The sequence below is a fragment of the Mytilus californianus genome, unplaced genomic scaffold (genome assembly GCF_021869535.1).
Source record: "Mytilus californianus isolate M0D057914Y unplaced genomic scaffold, xbMytCali1.0.p SCAF_6, whole genome shotgun sequence".
NCBI lineage: Eukaryota > Metazoa > Mollusca > Bivalvia > Mytilida > Mytilidae > Mytilus > Mytilus californianus.
Window position 1 is genome coordinate 103,681,978 of NW_026262712.1, and position 21,580 is coordinate 103,703,557.

At 32.4% G+C, this 21,580-nt stretch overlaps 1 protein-coding gene across 3 annotated transcripts in view; it reads left to right on the forward strand.

Moving 5' to 3' along the window:
• Window positions 1-7,391: 7,391 nt before the first annotated feature.
• The window catches only part of LOC127706247 (choline/ethanolamine kinase-like), a 45,519-nt gene continuing 31,330 nt past the window's right edge, over window positions 7,392-21,580 (forward strand). Inside the window, exons 1-3 of one of the 3 annotated variants that reach the window (XM_052210751.1) lie at window positions 7,392-7,549; window positions 14,582-14,633; window positions 16,174-16,270. In XM_052210751.1, coding sequence (XP_052066711.1) covers window positions 14,594-14,633; window positions 16,174-16,270 — 137 coding nt within the window. In that variant the 5' untranslated portion in view covers window positions 7,392-7,549; window positions 14,582-14,593. Of the gene's footprint in view, window positions 7,550-7,589; window positions 7,686-14,581; window positions 14,634-16,173; window positions 16,271-21,580 lie in introns of those variants that run through there. The other 2 variants (XM_052210752.1, XM_052210750.1) reach the window with 2 other exon arrangements.

Below are 21,580 nucleotides of genomic sequence, written 5' to 3' on the forward strand. Positions count from 1 at the left end.
TAATATACATGTATTATGTTCATGTTAACTAGATTAAATTATAAATCATCACCGTGGTGAAATCGATATCATATATTAGCAAAGTTTGTAAATTGTTCAAATAAATACAAGTTATTCCAATGTAATTTTATACACCCATTGAGTTCTCTTTGAAAGCCGAGAAAAACCATTCATATTTCAAAATTTAAAATATTTCTCCTGCGTTATTCTAATTAACAACTAAACACTGCAAATAAAATTCTTAAATAATTATAAATACACAAGGAAGGATTTCACATGTTTACTAAAAATCAAATTGGTGTGGCCTTATATGTGTGATGCATTCCTTCCTCACCATTCAAGATTTCTCAACACTTTTCACCCGAGGTCGTTGTCATCACGATTGCCATCCGTACGATGTAAGATTTTAAGAAATCAAAAAATACTGTTTGGGGGTGTTTTCTGTCACAATTTAAATAAATCTTATGAATGAAAATGCAGGTCACTTAAGTGATTGGGGATCAGCCGTACATGAATCGTGTTGAATAAACGTAACTGCACACGCTCGATACAATAATAGTTGCTGGTTATTCAATGAAAATTCAAGTTGGAGAGGACGGAAAAATTAAATACAAATTTAAGGAAAATTCAAACATTTTTCCACTTCTGGTGATGTTTTATTACAGTTTAACAGTTTGATAAACGGTCCAACAAGAACATATGACATGCAATGATATTTAGTTCTGCGTTTACGGATCGAGACCTATTTCCAAAACTGGAACTATTTATAAGAAGTACATACAACCTAATAATCATGTTACTAGGGATTAGTTATTGTCCATTGTTAAGATACATTTGTTGAAACTTTCACATGTAGATATAAAAGAAATTATCGGATTAATAAATAAGTATTTTTTTAAATAAGAGACGAGCAAAAAGTGATAAATTTATTTAACAGCTACCACAGCATCTAAAATATTGCGTATTGTGTTCTCATTAATGGATACAAAGAAGATGAAAAGTTGAAATAAATAGCAATGATTTGTCAGTCAGGTAACCTGGGGCCGTGTAAACGAAGCTGTCCTAGGACTAGGACGTGTCTTAGGATGGTCTTATGACACGTCTTAGTCCTAAGTCAGGTTAAAGAAAGTCTCCTAAAATAAGATATGTCCTAAATTTGGTCCTAAAGTTAGGATATATCCAGAGGTGTCTTAGGATGGTCTTAAGATAGTCCTAACAATTACGATGTCATGAGTCGAAATAAAAACAACAAATATGGCATAATCTCAATAATAAAAATACTAATACAATATTAAACTATCATACTGTTATTTGAATTACTCTATTTAAAAAATATCTTCAATATATGTTTTTTAAAGATTCAATTATGTGACATTATTTTTAATTTGAAGACAAATTTGATCCATAAATCAACAAAGAGGTTTATAGTATTCAGTTTGAGTTTTAAGAATAACAAGTTTATAACAAGTTCTTTGTCTGGTTGTTCTAGAACTAACATGATGCACTTATCTAAATACATTGAGATATTCCGGAGTCATTTGGTGATGTACTTCAAGAACTCAAATTGCTTTTCTACATACAAAATCATATGAAATGGACATCCAACGCAGCTCTATAAAAAGTATATTTGACGATGTCATAGAATTACGCTCATTTAAAATAATTCGTGCTGCTTTTTTTAAGCTAAAAAAATCAATCATCATTAGCAATAGTTTTTGCACCTGACCAAATGGTAAAATAATAATTGAAATTTGGAAAACATTTGAATTTCGGGGTTTCAGAAAAAAAATGGACTTCTTTTCGTACTTAGCGGCTGATTCAATGTATGTAATAAATGGAGAGGACAAAGCAAATTTATATGGCTAAAATTGCATGCAGCACGACTATCGCCTCTAACAAAGTTTTGTGACCATTAATTTTGTTGTTGAGTGAAATTTATGTATCATTTTTATAGTATAAAATAATGTACATATTAGTATAATGTTAACACTTTATTTTGCGTTAATTTTTTTTCCCCATAAAAGATGCAACCTCCCACCTTTTAAATATATATACCGAAATACATTAAAATTATGTCATTTATTACTCTACATATTTTTATTAATTAAATAAATGTGTTAGGACGGTCTTATGACAATCGTAGTTAGGACTGTCCTAAGATAGTTTTGTTTTACATCCTAAGACATGTCTCAGACACGTCCTAAGACCATCATAAATAATGTCCTAAGACATATCTAAGGACATATCCTAGGATACTTTCATTGACATGGCCCCTGGATGATAGATATTTGAACAATGCGTCAGTATACTTACTTAATAACAAAATAAAAATATCATATAACTTTTTTTTCCTTGACATAATTTTTACAATGACAAAAATAATTATATTATATTACAAATTTTATATACGTATACGCCTACGGAGGGCTGTTTTATACTATGTAAAAGAAATGCTTGGATAAAAACAAATTTCACAATTTGTTTAAACAGACTGATTAATTATGATGGTGTTTATTCTGTATGCCAAAATTCGATTTGAAATACGACATACAAAAAATGAAAACAACATTATAAAAATTGCATGTGTCCGAAGCGCTTGTCTGGATTTACCTTCGTCGGGAATGCTCCAAGCAGAATATTTGAAAGCCAAGGATGTATAAGAACCAAAAACAGTTGAAGAGCTATATGACCAAAAAGGACCTAAAATAATAGCCAATCTATCAAATTAATCTAAGGATGACAAAAAAAACGAAATAATTATAAAACAGCAACATATGGACAAAAAAATGACAACCCATTAATAGGTAAAAATACAGTCAAAATGAAAATAAAAGTATCTTAATTTTTGTACTATGTGATGTACTACATATATTGTTCCAAAACTGGTAATTTTTTTAGTAAGAACAAACAAAAGAAATAAGTCAATTGTACTGCTTTGATACGAATACTGCACTTAAATTGAATCTACTAGATAACATTTTTGTTCGATATGGAGATTCCGTATATAGTCAAGTTATCAGAATTCCAATTGGGACTAACTGTGCACTACTTATTGCGGACTTGGTTCTGTATTGTTACGAGTTACAATTTATGATTAAAATCACCATAGACCCTTCAAAACAACATATGATACAAAAATTTAATACACTTTTAGATATGTTTGCTCTCAATAAGGGCAACTTCAGTAACGTATGCTCAACTTACTTTAAATAAAGCTAATACTAACATGACAACTGCCCCTTCCTGGATCTTGATATCTTTATCTTTCACGGGAAGTTTGATATCAAAATATACAATAAGAGAGATGATTTTTTATATCCTATTGTTAAATATTCATTTTTAGATGATGACGTGCTCTTGTCACCATCTTATGGTGTTTATAGATTTCAACTTGTTCGATTCGTTCGTGTATATTACAACGTATTTTTTTTTTTAATGAAAGAAATCGCTGTTTTACTGAAAAATTATTACACGAGGTTTTTCGATATCACAAACTTGTCAAAACATTTACTAAATGTTATCATCGGTACAAGGACATCATTCGCAAATATAAATCACCGTGTAGATATCTTATACGTTGAGGTATTTCATATCCATTCTTTTATGGTAATATTCTATACAAAGCACAAAAATGTCGTCATTCACCTCAAAAGCTTACTAAACCTTTAAACAGACTTATTCAGAAGGGATATAGTAACGAAACTTTTTGTCAGGTAATTAAAGATTGCATTTTTTGGAATTAAAATTGATTCATATTTAATTCGGAAATAAACACATTTATTCTAAAACCAGTTGTTGGCATGATATTGGTTTTGTTCTTCTCGTATATTTTATGATAGTATGATACTAAACCCCCAACGGAAGGGATTGTGCTTAATTTTCATATGATCAAGACATAATCTTTCAATCAGTTTAATTGAGGTCTGGAGGTGGCATGTCAGTAACTGCTAGTAGTCCTTTGTTAATTTATGTTATCATTTTTGCTTAGTTTCTTCTGTTACCTATTCTAACATCGGACTCGGACTGACGTGCATCGTCCATTTTCTATAAACTAGTACACATTTTTGTTTAGGGGCCAGCTGAAGTACGCCTCCGGGTGCAGGGTTTCTAGCTGTTTTGATGAACCATTGTTGGCCTTGGGCTGTATTCTGCTCTTTGGTCGGGTTGTTGTCTCTTTGACACATTTCCCGTTTTAATTCTCAATTTTATCTAGAAAAGTTGAGATTCAATTCAAGAGCATATTAAAGAACTTATCATTAATAACAAGTTCTACGGTGACGAAACTACAAAGATGTAAATACCATAAACACAACTTTGTTACTGATTTCGGGCATGCACTTGAACATAACGAGGGGTTCTAACTTCTTACTGAGAATTCAACTTAACTTTTAATTGAAAACAACAAGTAGTGAGATGATGAATCACGTTGTCATTTGCATCAAATAAAATAAAAAGGTGTATCTATGTACTTTGATAAAGTCAACAGTTAACTTTCGTTATCTACTTAATTTTAGATTTTTTTAGTATTTTCTTGACATCAAGCATTTCTTTTTTGCAGTTTATTAAGCAATGTCATGATAGCTAAGATAGCTAAATTAAACTACCTCTCGCCTGTTTGGCTCACACATGATCACAAATATATTCTAAAGAAACACTGTGTGCCCCGGAAAATTGTTCAAAATGGAAATGTTTCCATGTGTTAAACATATTCTTTTATGATGCCGATTCAATGTAGAAAGTCAAATAGCATCATCTAGTAAAACAATAACTCAAGCATCATGATAATGTCAGTTTCAGAGAATCTTTTGTTTGATATGTTTGAATCAGAGTGATAATTTACAAAGTACGATTTATTCTTCCATAATACAACATTCTTGTATTTACGTTTGTCATTCTTTTTTATGAAACAAAGCATGACAAATTCTTTAAATTTGTCTTAAGTTGGGAGTGGGGAATACTTGTGTAAAGTGTAGAAAAGTCAAATGTTTTAATACTATTACAAGATGGAAGAGAATTAGATTGTATGTACTCTAACAGATCTTTGGAATTTTTAAGTATTCTCATATGATTCACGCCTCCCCCTAGAGTAGGTAGTTTCGCAATAACGTTAAAGCCAGGCTTTTATTGCTAATTCAATTTATGTTGATAATTTAGAAAGGGGCTTCGTGGAGCACTTTGAAGCCCAAGCAATATAATATAAAAATAAGAAGATGTGGTATGATTGCCAATGAGACAACTATTCACAAGAGACCAAATGACACAGAAATTAACAACTATAGATCACCGTACGGCCTTGAACAATGAGCAAAGTCATACCGCATAGTCAGCTATAAAGGGCTCCGAAATGACAAATGTAAAACAATTCAAACGAGAAAACTAACGGCATAATTTATGTACAAAATAATGAACAAAAACAAATATATAACACAGCAACAAACTACAACCACTGAATTACAGGCTCCTGACTTGGGACAGGCACATACATAATGTAGCGGGGTTAAACATGTTCAAGAGTAGTTGCCCAGCCCTCCCCTAACCTGGGACAGTGGTTTTACAGTACAACATAAGAACACACTATAAAAATCAGTTGAAAAAGGCTTAACTCATCAGATGGATACAAATAGAAACACATCTAACAAAAACACAGAGTGGACGTGGCCGGGTACTTGGACATCACAACAACAAAAAGACACTTAGTACAGATCTGAGAGTATTCGTAGTTACTGACAGCTAGTTCAAAGACAATAACAACTTATAAAAAAAATCATGCATCTAAGAATAAATTATCAATCAGTACACATTCAACATCCAATGGTTTAGTAAAGACGTCATAAACAGTCAGAGAAAAACATGACCTGGTGCAATGTTTGTTTGTAAGGACACGTGTTATTTAGGTATCCAATACAGTGAAGGAAGATCAAGTTCTTCAACTTATGTTGACATTCCAAGGGAGCATAGAACAGACGTATGATTATTCAGGATTTCTTCCATGGTAAGTTTCGATGGGGTATAAATTGAGTTAGTGAAGTGAATAATCAATACCTTATTCCTTTAGCAAGCAGTTAATTGTTATTATTATCTTACATTGTTTGTAGCTTTAAAATTTATCAGCGGGGACAACAACATATTTCTCATGAAAAAAGGACATGTGCTTCGCAACATTTGGATCAAAAAAGATCGATGTGTGTTCATATACCCATTCAGTTCTTGTATGAACGACCTCACAGCCTTTACACATTCGGAAAGAGTATCTACGTCTTCTTTTACGAGTTGAACCCATTGCCTGTAATAATTCTCGACTGAATCCATCAGTATTTTGAAGTTGTGTTTCCAATTGATATTGATGTATGCGATTTGTTTGGTATTGGTATGAGAGATGATCTTCAAAGTATAAGAATCAATACCATGAATTCATATACACCGAATTTAAATTTCATAGCGAATAGTCAGTTACATGTACATATGTGGCTTTCCGTATTTTAAACAGATTTTTATCAGATAAAAATGTGTTTTTCGGTCAGTTCACCTTGACATATATTCTATATATAGTAATCGAATTGCTACAATATAAAATTCAACGATAGCTTATAAGGACAAGAAAAGGAACAACGATGCATACATGATCTCCCAGAAAACATACAGCCTGCTGACAAGCACAGCCCCAAAAGACCAAAAACGTTTTGACACCTGTGTTGTTTTCCCTTTAATTTAAGTGTTCCAAGTATGTTTAATCCTAGATATTTTTACAGTGACGTCGCGTCATACTTGATATATATGATAACAATGAATAATAAGTTGTTAAATGTCGTCCGGAAAGTGTCATGATCCTACCATATTAAAAACAAATTTTGTAAGAGCATGTTTAATGAAGTATGTTCAGACCATACCCATCGATCTATTTTGTCACTAAATATTTCCGAAGTTATTCCAAAGTTGGAATACAATATATCATGTACACAAAGAAGATACCAAGTGCACATAGAAGCTATTAGTCGAATAGAAACAGACGAAACCCTGACCAAAGGCAATAAGAAAAATTCTAACTAAAACAAATATGGTGAACTAAGGAGCTAGAGTCACAATCGCGAAAAGAGGACGGAATTGTTTCTACGTTCAGTTGAGCATATTCATGTTTACCTGTTACAAGAGGTACACCTTAAGCCCTAAACTGAATGAAGTGGATATTTGTTTTCTAAATTTCTGTTTTAATCTTCGGAAGAAAGAGTCTTCATTTTTTTCTGCGAACAAAATTCGTTAGGGGCATGTTTCATCCTATAAGGATTATCAAATAAAACAACCTTGTATATGACCCAATCGCAAACGATAACGTGTTCTGCTTACTTTGGTTTACTTCTGTAATAATGATCGTACGTATCAACGTGACAAAAAATCCTCTGTTTTATTTAAACGGGTGAAAAGATCGGTTTTATTACAAATGACTTAAATACGTGGTTCGTATTTCATTCATTCTAGATATATATACGAGGTACATAGTTTTACCTCGTCAGTTTCAGTCAGCGCATACAGGGGGATAGAACATTATATGTAGGTAATACATTGTTTATTATTTAATACGGTTATTAGAATATCTATTTACTTCAAAGTCTGGAACTAAATGTAAGAGATTGTGTGGCTATTTAATGGAGAAAATAATATATCACAGAGTTGTTCCAAGAAATGATGAGGTATGTATAAAAATTATAACTAAATGATAAATAATAATTGTATCCTTTACATGTTCTAGTTTTTCAAATAAGGAAATCCATATATTTCACATCTTCAAGCAACTTCAATTGTGCATACAATGTTATATGTGATTTGGTCGACGATTAAAAACTAGAGGTATGTTTATATTATGTCTAGTTCGTAGCACTGGGTACAGTGCAAGTGGTATTGTTATTAATAATTCATTGGTTGATGTTTGAAGTATCAATTTTCAAGTTCAGTAACGCAGTTACAAATTGGTATGCTGAATTTCGAACGAATATAGATAATTTTATGTTTATACCAATATGAGCCCTCCTGCGATTGAAGTGCATAAACCGTTTCTTATAACTTTGTTTAAACCATTGCCGTGACGTCATCCTATTCATTTTCCGTGGTTTCTTTTTCCAGAAACAACGCTTCCTAAATCTGTCGCTAAAATGGACTCACCAAATTATATTCAATTGTTTCCCTTGTGTGCCTTATTTATTAATTTGAATCGGCCACTTTATTACTGATTTCTGTTTACTCATGAAATTGATTCAAAAATTTACCTTTTACTTTTGTAATTTTTATACGCCTTCACTGGGAATCTAACTCCTTCTTGAAGTCTGTTATGTGTGATTGACATCAACACCTCTACGAACTCTTTCGGATAACAATGGGTTGCAATTTAGATATCTATTTCATATAAATATATAAATGAACATATATCGAGTGGTCTAGCGCGTCGGGCATAGTGCAAGGCGATTTGGTGCCACGATATCTCAGTAGCATGAGTTCGAATCCCGGCCAGGGAAGAACAAAAAGTTTGCTTCCGCAAATTTACAGATCTAACATTGTTGGGCTGTTGTTTAGATGAATTATATTTACAGAATGTATTTTCAGCCTTGTATCACCAACACTGCTGGTGATCTGTTGTAGAGTCGTCACTGGTTCAGACGTACTTATAAATGAACTTATCTTACCTTCTATAGATTTATGGGGATATGATTGATTAATCGACTACACGTGGTGACCATATATATTTCATATAGGGTGTCCTAAAAAATACATGGTTAGTTACCATATACGGTTAGCAACCATATGGGGTTAGTAAGGGGTTACTTCCCTTTTAAAACAAAAATGACATCTGAAAGGTTTAAACAGACGAAGAAACTGGTAATAAACGATTGAAATACATTCGTAAAACATATTTAAAGCTAACACGTTGTTATTGTTGGCATTTTTTTTTTTGTATGGACAAATGAAAGTAGGTTCTTAAGCATGTTAAAAATAAGTATTGAAGTCTTTTAAATCACTTTGATAGGCCGCTAGTCTTAATACCACATGGGAAGATACTAGTAGTCGGTAAGATAAATTCGTTACACGGTGCAGTGGCGGATCCAGAACTTTTCATAAGGGGGGCCCGCTGACTGACCTAATGGGGGGCCCGCTCCAGTCATGCTTCAGTGATTCCCTATATAATCAACCAATTTTTTTCCCACGAAAGGGGGGGCGGGCCCCGCAGCCCCTCCCCCCCCCCGCCCCCTATATCCGCCTATGCGGTGAGCTAGTGACCTAATACGATATATGGGGTGAGAGCGAAGCTCGAATCCCCATATGGAATTTACTGACCCCATATATATCGTATTAGGTCACTAACACACCATGTAACTAATAATATTATAAACATCGGTACAACGGACACAGAGTGATAACACATAATAGACAATCGTATATGATATGTATAAGTTGGTAGCCGCGTTGGGAGAGTCATGTTAGGAGAACAGAGTCGGTTAAGGTTCGAATCCCTGTGTTCTGTTTGTTGTCCCTATTCTTTAGTTTTTTTTCGTTTTACTTATTTTGTATGTTTTTGTGGATATTTTTGTAATAATAGTTTTGGATTATTATTGGCTTTTTTCACGCTTTTGAAAAGAAAATGATTACATTCAATTTGTCCATTTTTTAATTTTTTTATTAAGATAGTATAATTTCACCTGTTTTACCACATATCGCTCCAGAGGTTTATTCGCAAATTGAGAGTAAACCGTGATGTGATTAGAATTAGTTTTTGATCAGAAATTTGGGTAACATACTTATTATATATGCTTAGAAATAAGTTCGAATATGTCTTATTTTGAAAATTACAGATAATATTCAGATGCTTAATAAAACAAAGTCAGACGTGTTATGTTAAATTTGTATTTCTCTAACCAATTAATTGTGATCTTTGATTATTAATGCATCGTTGTCTTTGAACATGATAACATGGTTATTTACACTCTTTTACAATACCTCCTAGTTAAGAAAAGGCTTTAATTTTAAAAGACATCAACACAATAGTTTAAGTTAGAGACACAATGGATACGCGTTGATTCATGAAAAACAAACCATTTGCCCTTCAGGCTCATGATTTCCTTTTCAAGAATCAAAGCTTATCCAGTGTATCTATAATACTTAACGTAGCACCACGGGTGTGCTTAACTGAAGTTATCAGCATCACGGAAGACCCGTTGATTTGTGAATAACATATTTCATTAATTTGTGTAATTGGAACGAATTAAACCCAATATTTATACGTCCATTTACGGGACGTATTATGGTGTATAGTTGTTTGTCCGTCCGTGCGTCCGTCTGTCCGGTACGTCCGTCCGTCGTCAACATTTCGGACAATGACACACACGCTTTCATCAATTTTTATGAAACTTTGGGGAATTGTTTATAAATATTGACGTAAGCTCCCATTCGATCTTTATAAATTTAAGATTTTACGTTTCCGAGTATTTAAACTTTATTTCATAAAACAGGGGGGATTATCTAGTTTTCGGACAATAGCTCAAAAAAGCTTTGAGCAGTTTTCATGAAACTTTGTAGGCTTATTTATATCTATTGAAATACGCTCCCTTTTTTGGTTTGTTTTTTTCAAACATTTCTGATATGACATTGCGGAGTTCTGGAACTTTCGAGCTAAAAGATTGACGAGCGTATCATGCGTTGCTGTCGGAGCTCTTTATTTTTATTGTTTGGTTAATATTCATGATTTGAAAATTCACAGTGGCAGAATATTCAAAATAAAAAAAAAAAATATGTAATATGCGATTTGTGATTTCCCAAGTTCAAGCGTAACTAAATTTTGGAGATGATCATTACTGTACTTGGATGTATGATAGCAGTCTATTAACACTTCATCTGGGTTCTAATTTCCTTCTGTTAACAGTTAGTACTATAGAAGGGTAGTCTTGAACAGTACTGTTGTCCAAAATAGGTTATCATGCTATTTTACTAAAATCTAAGGTTCATTTATGAATTGTGGCTACACCTAACTAAATTTACAAGCATTTTAAAGGAGACGTGACACGATTTTTTTTTTTTTTTTTTTGTTATTAGATTAATAAATATTAGTCTTAAAACATGTTTTGTACAATTTTGCTGGTCAAAAGTTGATCAATCGGCATTTTTCTGGTCAAAGAATCCTGCGCTTGTCATAATGAATGATTTTTAATTAGATAACGATCACGTGATCGTGCTTACGTCAGTGGTTACAAGCTGGGAAAATGTCTCTAACTGGACGATGCCGATACACTATTGACGGTATTGACAGCACTTTTCCCGATTACTGACAAACTATAAAGACAATTGACCTCATCAATTTGAGCCATTGTGTGTGGAAAATAACCAAGAAAAGGATATTAATTCTTCATGCGAAGAGTCCAACAACGACGATTTTTCAAACAATACCGATCGGATTGTTACCATACATATTTGGTTTGTCTGATGAATAAATGTAATAGACCGCTTTCTGCGTTTTTTTTATTTAAATAAAACTACTTTTAATCATGATTGAAAATATAATTTTCTAATTATTGATGATCAAATTGTTCTTTTTTCTCTCTGTTACGGTAGTGTTATAATTATGTGTGCGCCGGAAGCAGTAAAAAAAGATAGTAAAAGTCAAATTAGGCGTTCTCAAAGTGTCCGTTTTTTTTTTGGTTACATAGAGACTTTTAATAGGTATAAATTATCACCAATAGTTATGCTTATATTTTTTTTGGTTGGAAACCATACATCACATAAAGGATTAGTATAGTGAAAAATCCTTTATCACACTATTTCTGCCTTAGGATATTCAATTAACAATTTTATTACTTTCCCCCCTTTTATGTAAACAATTCAATTCAATATTTTATTTACGTCTCACCTTATGTATAAAATTACACAATACAAAACAATTATTGTAGGCTGTTGTTTTAGTGATTAAATGTTCACACCTATAGCATACTTGACCAGGTGAAAGGTAAGAAGGCACCTGTACGGCGTTTTGCATTTGCGCCGATCTGCATTTCATTTGCGCCGATTTTTTCTTTCACTTGCGCCCATTTTTCTTTCATTTGCGCCGATTTGTGTACAGGTAAATTTATACAGGTGACCGTTATTTTTTTTTTTTATTTATCATTGTAAACCTCTTCCGTTAGCTAATTGTATATATGTTAATTATAACTTGTTCATTGTAATGATTCTGAACTGTTATTTGTCGATCCTCTTAGTTTTCAATGGGTGCGGCTGCCCAGAAATGAGGTGCATAACGTGAAGTTGAGCGTAATTATAATCAAATAAGTACTTAGTACGTAGTCTAACAATGCATGACATTTGTCATCAGAAGGAGCGTTAGACATTATCATTATGTCAAACATGAAGCAGTCTTCGATTCCATCTGGGGGAAGGAATCGTAGCCCGAAAAATTGCGATAGCCATTTACCATTTGTCTTTATACTCTGTGCTTAGCGTAACACCAGTTCTGAGCCAGATGAAAAAGACAAAATTCTACTTGCAGGGGACAGCAGTTATATACATGTCTTTTTTTTTGTTATAATTGACCATTCATAACATATGTACAACCGGCGAACGGAAGAGGTTTATAATGATAAATAAAAAAAACATTCACCTTTAGTTTATCTGTACAAAATCGGCGCAAATGAAAAAATAAAATCGGCGCAAATGAAAGATCGAAAATTTAAAAAATCGGCGCAAATGTCATATGTGATTTAGTCACGTGTTATGTTATTTACCGAATGATTGATTTATTGTTGGTTTTAACACCTTTTTCAGCATTATTCGATATATCAAGGCGGTTAGTTTTTATTGTTGGAGGGAGGTGGAGAAAATCACCTACTTTTAGGCAAGAAAACTGGCCGTATTTTTCAATTAACATCGGAGATAAATGCACCTGTCACGTGCAAATTTTGTCCAAACAATTTCCTTTTTATTTGTGCCTGAAAAGCCAACCTGTTTAAAAATTTTGAAAATTTCAAGCGGTCAAATTCAATAAAAGATTGTGATTTTCAAGATTTATAACCAGTAAATGTTTAAGCAATTTTTTTGCAGGAATTAAAAGACATTCTTTTGTTTTCTGGCATAGTTAGCTGGCCAGAATTTTCGCCTTATCAATAATTAAAAATCATTTATTTACATTCAGGCTACACGTATTATCATGATAGTTATATTTACTTTAAAATATGTTTATTCTATGCATTTTAACAGTCATGGGTATTCCTAATGACAACATTTGCAAAAACACACAATAATATATACCTAGTAGTGTTTTGACCGTTTTTTAGGGTACCCCAAAACTGGTCATATTCAATATACCCTAAACATAAAATGCAACGGTGAATTTCAACAAGACTTCGACAGATGATGCATGGACCGCTCCTTTTTCAATGGTGTAAATATAAGAAAAAACGAGAGGAAAATTTTGGGGTTACCAAGGCCTACCCCCTTAAAAAAGGCTCTATTCAAAGAGCAATTATCTAAATTTACATTGTTCTGACTACATACAATATTTCATAAAAACTAAAAGATTCACTAACCTTAAATGCCAAATTGAATTAGAAAAATAAGTATGTTTGCTGCTAAAATATATTCTATACATGTAATAAACAGGTAATAAATAAATTGTTTGAACCGCTCGGGCTGGGCTTTCAAGTTACATTCACAGCTTTCATTCCCTTTTTGAACTGTTGAAAATGGACTGTTCACCCAAGTCAATATTTGGCACAAATTTGTTTGAACTTTCTATTCTTTTTTGTTGTGATCGTGTCAACGAAGGCTTGAAATAAGGAAAATACTCAAGAGTAATGCAGAATTGAATTTATCTTATTTCAAATAATAAATAATTGGTTGATCAACAAAAGTTAGCAATCCAGCATATGTAACGTTACATGCATACCAACAAAAGCAGATAAATTGCAACTCAAGAAGACTAGCTATTCTGAGACGAAAATAAAATTAAAATTATAAATTCAGAGTAAAATTCGTGCTTCCAGAAATTAATTTTTGGAAAGGGCTATTTACGATGATATTGTATTGTTTTACTCTTCATAGTAAGTGGGGTCAAGAACAATATCATCATAAAAAATGAAAACAACGCGTTATAAATTTAATGCGTCCGAAGCGCTTTTCTGGATTTATCTTCATCAGGAACGCTCAAAGCCGAATATTTGAAAGCCAATGATGTATACGGATCGAAAACGTTGAAGAGCTATAAACCAAAAAGGACCTAAAAAATAGCCAAATCCAACTGTTCTTTACAAACAAACCAGATTTTGCCGATTTGGTGTCACGTTTTATTGAATTTATTTGCTGTACAGTTTTACATAATTCTCAATCTAGAATATGGAACTTGAAAAACTTATCAAATCAAAAGTTTTCTTGCACTCTTCGAATGTTATCATGATGAGTAAACCACAAGCAGCCCTATTTGTAATAATGTCATAGAAAAGTACATAGAAACCAATTATTATTATTAATATCATAATTATTAATTATTATTATTATTATTATTATTATTATTATTATTATTGATTTATTTGTACATATGTATCTTGGTTTATTGTAGATCCAAGGGATAATGGCTCAGGCTCAGGCTCCGCCAAGACAAGATGTTACTTGTAAGCGGAAATTTTTACAAAAAAAGTATTTGTAGAATGATCACTCTTGTCATGTTTATGAGCGTGACTTTCAAATATACCATTAGAAAATACTAGAATGGTTTTCAAACAACAAACCCTACAAAACTCAAATTACCAATAACAATAAATGTAAAACTCCTGATCATAAACTTGATCCTTTAGACAACCAATACTCTCTGCGTATAGGTCTAAATCATTGTTAAGTATTAACACTCATCCGTTGATGAACAAAACTCTATGTTCAGAAAGAAAAGGATACATATTTAGTGTGCACCAAAAGTTTGAGCACATATATATATAGTTTCTTTTCCATGAGGGAAATTATTCATTATTAGCATTACAAACCGATTGCATAGCAGATGATGATATCTAGGAGAATTTAAAAGACCTTACAGCATTCTATCAATCATTATTTAAGTTATAGTTCTGTTTACAATCGGCAAAAAAGACGAGGATGACATGTGTGTATACTTGTTTGCCATTGTATTGCGTACTTCATAAATATTATGCATGTAATGGTTGAATTCGGATGACATCTACTCAAACAGATGAATGACATTCCCATGAAAGCAAATGATGAACTTCTCCATGTAGAGGCATATAATGTCTACAACACACTTCATCGACAGTCATATTAGCTGTCACAAATTTCTTAGTTAAGTAACACTTCTTCCTTCCAGTTCAATATGATACATAAAGACTAGACCACTAAATACAAAGGGAAGGCTATAAGTGCATCACAATTTATTGCATACATTATACTAAATGCTTGAATGTGCTAAAACCTCATACCAAATGTAAGTAATTACCAGATTCGACAACATAAAATGCAATAAACTTTCCTACATAGCAAGACATACCTTTCGATACATCTGATATAACTCCTAGTTCTGATTTTTTTTTAGTCAATTGTTTTTGTTGATAAGTACACCTGTTGCGTTGATTTTTATTTTTTGTCATACGTGTATTGTCAACTGAATAAACAATGATTCCTACCACTCTCCTATTATAAATTGATAGATTTTTTTACTTCTTTTAAAATGCTCTTAAATATTGATAAAATATACGGTATTTGATGTAGAAATAATTATCCTGCTTATCAGGCGGCAAGTTGCTCTTGAAGGCAAGAGTAACCTCCCTTAATAGCATGGCCGTATTTTACAGATCCCAGTTTGGAGTTGTCAATCTGTTTAAATACAATTTCAAGACATGAAACGTGAACATGTAACATGAATGTCGTCTATTTGTTGAAATATTAATCATACACTGAATAGGCTTTCGACAGAATGTTGTCACTCAAGGGTTCAGCTGTATGTTGATATCGTCTTTGTAGTTAAATGACCCCAACTGTCACAACAAACAATTTACAAGAGAATATTAAGGCAACCTTAGTGTAACTGTGTTCCAATCTAATTAATCTATTACGAGAAATAAAGGTTACAATCAAAAACTAACTCCGATGTATGGATTATCCGCTATGCGATGTAAGAATCACCATGTCTGCCTTTTTTTTTTACAGATCCATATTTTTTTCAAAAGCGAAAGAGGGAATGTCTGGAATTATGCAAAGCACAATTTTCGATAGATGACAGTAATTTCACTTGTGAAGAAATCGGGTGAGTATTTTGCATACTGTTACTATTGATAAATATATAGAGTAACAAGCATCAGATAATTTTGAAAGGACTGATCCGTTCACTCGGAACTGTAATAATTCATAAGGAGGACAAAGTACCGTAAGTAGCAGCTCTCTAGGTGAAAATGGCATCCCTGTACTACTTGAAAATAGCATTATTGGTCTGGTCAACGATTTTATTTCAAGGCTTGTGATTAAAAACTAATGTTGAATACAGTTTTGAAGATATAGTTTCCCCTTCAATTAATTGTCGAAATGAGCATCTTGTGCATTTAAGTTTGTGCCGGTTAATATGTTGTTTAACAGATATGTATAAAGATTAAATACAAATTTAAAAGAGAACAGTAGAATGTTTTTCCCTAATTGATAAAAGCTACATCAGTTTTACTCAAAGTTACTTATGGCGTCCAATCATAGGGTTCTTCATACTGATTTGAAAAAATATGGTTTCTTTATTTTTTTAGTCTTTAGTCTTTAGTCTGAAAAAAGGAAATAATTTGCTTTCTCATATGATAGCCAAAATATATAGTTTTTGTATACTTTCGCCTGACATAAGTGTGTTCGGGGAGACATCTCTTACAGAGAAAAGTATTCAGTTAAGTAGGGTCAGTTTCATAAGCGTTGGAACTGTGCGATATCATACACCAAACATCTAAGCGACATCTTGCAAAACAAAAATTACATGCAAGAAATAAAAGTGGCGGGAGAAGAAAACAAAAATAATAATCAGAACGAAATCAATAGGTCTTTCCACTTTTCGGTGAAAATCTAAAATGTCAATGTTCCATTTGCTACTTCAGCATTATTTTCATCGATGTTGTACGTAGTTTAAAACCAAGCTACAGAGAGGGGAGTTCCATTTATTTAACCCTGAATCCGATAACAATTGTTACTTCAAATTGGAAATTAGCCGATACTATTGTTTGGTGCATAGGAGAGCATTTCAAAATGTGGAACTAAGCAATAATCTACTTGTAAGTAATGCTTTTTGTTTATGTCCAAGGTTCTATTGACTAAAATGAAGTACAGAATTTGGAACATGTCCCGTACAGTAGAGATCAGTAGAAGATATAAAATAATGATAAATTACAGTATGGGTATTTAAGATCCGAACCTAAACCCGATTAATGAATACTTTTTCCTTTACTGTTTGACCTTGCGATATAATGTCGCGTCAAATTCATATCAATAAATACTCTCAGGCAGTTTATTTTGATTACTTGATAATGTTGAAGTGATACGGATAAATAAACGTTCTGTTTGTATTTGAATCGCACCACTGTGTGAAGCTAAAAGTTTCATTCGATAATCACTCCATCTTGAACTTATTTTTTTTCACACATATCGGTTCTGATTGGCTGTATCATGATTGGCAAATGTGCTATTAGCTGCAATGAGATATAAAAACGTACAAAACAAAAATAAAATGTTAATTACGGCAGATAAGGATTAAAACTAAAGTATAGTTATTCAAGACCCGATCAATAATTGCTGCTACATGTTGACGTAATTTTTGATAGCGCGAAACACTCCATACCTTTTTATAAAGGTTAAACTTGGTTTAAAAATGATTATCACTGTTCAGATTAGCGGATGGTTGAGAGCTAACAAAAATGTTATACCACCAAATTCGGACGCATTAAATTTGTGACACGTTGTTTTCATATTTTCCAGCACTGGATCGATACATGTATGCGATCATATAAGAATATTTCTCCGATGAGTTTGATAACCTTTCTATCCGCTTCGATATCAGTAAAAATATAGAAAATCTGCTATTAAACAGTAAAGTAATTGGAACTGATTTTTCAAAGTTTTCTAAATTCTAAGATGCCCTTACTGCAGTGACGTCATTTAGAACTGTTCTACAGTCCTGACTGATTTAGTCAGTTATGCTGACAGTTCTACGGTTAGAACTGATTTGGACAGTTCTACCTAGAACAGTTTTAGACAGTTCTACCCTAGAACTGATCCTGACAGTTCTACCTAGAACTGATTTAGTCAAAAACACTGTTCTACAGTCCTGACTGATTTAGTCAGTTCTGCTGACAGTACTGCGGTTAGAACTGATTTGGACAGTTCTACCTAGAACAGTTTTAGACAGTTCTACCCTAGAACTGATCCTGACAGTTCTACCTAGAACTGATTTAGTCAGTTCTACCTAGAACTGATTCTGACAGTTCTACTTAGAACAGTTCTAGGGTAGAACTGTTCTAGGTAGAACTGTTCTAGGACAGTTTAGAACAGTTCTATGACAGATTATACTGACAGTTCTAATGAGAGGTTAGAAGTGATCTCCACTGTACCTCTGCTGGTGGACTATCAGTCCTCGAGGGTATCATGTAGCAATACACAGTTAGAAGTGTAGTTTCACATTTTGGCCCCGTTGGATTTTTCAAGTATGAAAGTTATTCTGCAATAAAATTCATTTTTAGACAGCTGATGACTAATTTAGCCTTCAAGTGGGTTTATAAGAACATCCATATTATTTTGTACATGTTTTATGGACTATTTTCTGTTTGTCTGTACGTATTTTCATAGCTAAACTGGCCATAGGTCCAGAAATTTTTGTAATGTTTACAAAGACTTTTTTTACTTGAACTTTTTGACGCAATTTTACAAAAAAATGAGTCGTAGGCCATATAATTTTTTTTTCATCTCTTGATAGATATATGTAAACAGTTTCAGAAAAGGTATCACTCTAAGGGATTGAAATTCCACTTTTGGCAAAATTTTGGGGAAATTTGTGACATCTTTACCCCCCTTTTTGCAATATTGTATAGCCAATACATGCTGGTTGTTGCCATTGATACACCAAAACGAAAGTATCAATAACCATTTCAACTACTGGATATCAAATCTATGGAAGATACTGATTACATACATATGCACATATATGACACAAACAGCAAGCTTGATTTATAAGAAAGTAAGGAAAAGGTGATGGTAAAATTTATGAGGGTAAGTTTTAATTTATTTCCTAACTGTATATTGCTACCTTATCAGCTCAGTAGTCAGTACTTCGGTACTGGTATGATTTATAACAAATCTTTCTAAAATTTTCCGTTAGTAAATTTTGAAATTATAAGAAACTAAGATTTCAACTCAGGCAATATTGACCTTAGATGGTAACGGCTCTTTTTATGTTCTGTTTGGTCATATAGCTTCGCAGCTGTTTTGGTTCTTGTACATCCTTGTCATTCAAATATTCAGTTTTGAGCGTTCCTGATGAAGGTACATCCAGAAAAGCGCTTCTGACGCATGACATTTGTAACGTGTTGTTTTCATTCCTTACCTATGCCGACATGGGAGCCATTAATTCAGTGGATGTCATTTGATACTGTCTTCTTAAACTGTTTTTTGACCATATTTTTGTTTAGTTAGTTAAAGATGAAATCAAGTTGTTGGTATCATGTTTTGACTTGATTCACATTCACTCACACCTTGAAGGTGCGTTCTATACTCAAACCTTAATTGACTAGATTGCCATTTTTCTGCCGAGGGAATGTGGTTCTCTCCGGGCTTCTTATGCCTGTAAAACTGACGATATACCCACGAGTGCTTAAAATGGCTTTACACACAAACAATTAATCAATCAATTAATAGCATGGAAAAGAAATAAATCGAATCGGCAGTATGTATTCTTATAAATTAATAGAAAGTTACATTCCAGTTTTGTAAAGTATCTAAACAAACATCCTTACATTTTGCATGAAACTGATAATGATCGTATACGTACAGTTAATGCTAACAACAACCCTATAACTTTACTATAAAGAGGCACGAAGTTATTATGATTATATGCTAGTGCTATAACCAAGAAACTATGAATTTAATCATGTTGTATTATTGTTTTCCTATACATGATCATAACTGTATCATGGAGAGCACGTCGTAGATGTTGAATTTCATTAGGAAAAAAATACCTCATTTTAGACTGTTGTCTGCCAATCAAATTTTGACAGATCTGTATCTTACATTTACAAATAATATGAAGCAAATTCAGATAAAACGAAAGTATATACCTTTAAAATTCACAAATGTAGCTCTTAACACTATAGTTTGCATTATATCAATGTTGTCACTCTAATTAACAGATTAAGTATTTCTAATTAAAATATTTAAGATGTTATCACATTTTATTATACAGTATGTTCAGTATATTCTTTATTACTTATGTGTTTCTATAAATACAAAATTACACAAGGAAACGTGGATTTGGATAACGTATCAACTATTGTTTTACCATCGCCATTCGATAAATCGACTAACAATTAACGACAATGACAAATCCTGTGTTTTTTAACCATCAGAATACTAGCAGTTGAAAATATGCTCTATGGTCACTGTAAATGTGACCATCACAATGTTGTCTTATTTGTAATGGCCAGACAAAATTTTGAGGTGATAATGGATGATCAGTTATACTTCAAGTGCATTAAATTTTTAATGTGATTCTGATTAATTTGTTATTTAATTTTGAAAATTTGAAACCTTTGCATGTCAATTTTAATTTGCCTTAAAGATTTGAAGGACTGAGTAAAAGTCCGTAAAGGTTCATGTCAAGACCTTATATAATATCTATAATTTTACTAGACAAAACAATCACAGTTTGCTGTTTACATAGTTTGTTTAAGCAAGCGATGCTTATTATTGACATATTTTTAGTATGTTTATGTACGTTTACTAATGGTAGTGGGTTTCTCGTATGAATTTGAAATGTCAAAAAAAAAAATGACAATCATTGAGGTTTATATTTTCAATATCTTTATATTTAAATAAGATTAATATAAAATAAGTTCCCCTTGGTAAATTTCCGCCATATAATTAGAGACTTCTAAATTATATAAAGCAATAATATCATCAAGACAACGGTAAATGTTGTTGAGTTTACCATTAACTAATTAATGAAAGAAAAAAACACTCATTTTTTCATGCGTCGGAAGCACTTTTATGGATTTACCAGTTTACTCATACCAGTTACAGTAAATACATCTAAAACATTTACCTTTTTATAACAAAAGTCAGTTTTCTGTGAGTTGAAGGAAATACATTTGCAATAAGACATTTGCTGTTTGATAAGATTGTGTGGAAGTGTAGTGTGAATATTCGAAAAGTCATAACTGTCAACTGAATCGAAAGGATTATCACAAACACGTAATTGATCTGAAAGATTTGTGTATACTAAAAACAATAATAATCAATTCCACAATTGTTAGGTCTTAATTTTTTCCGTGGAAAGAACTTTTGATTTGTTCTGATATTTTTTTTTTTATTTTTTTTTCTTCCG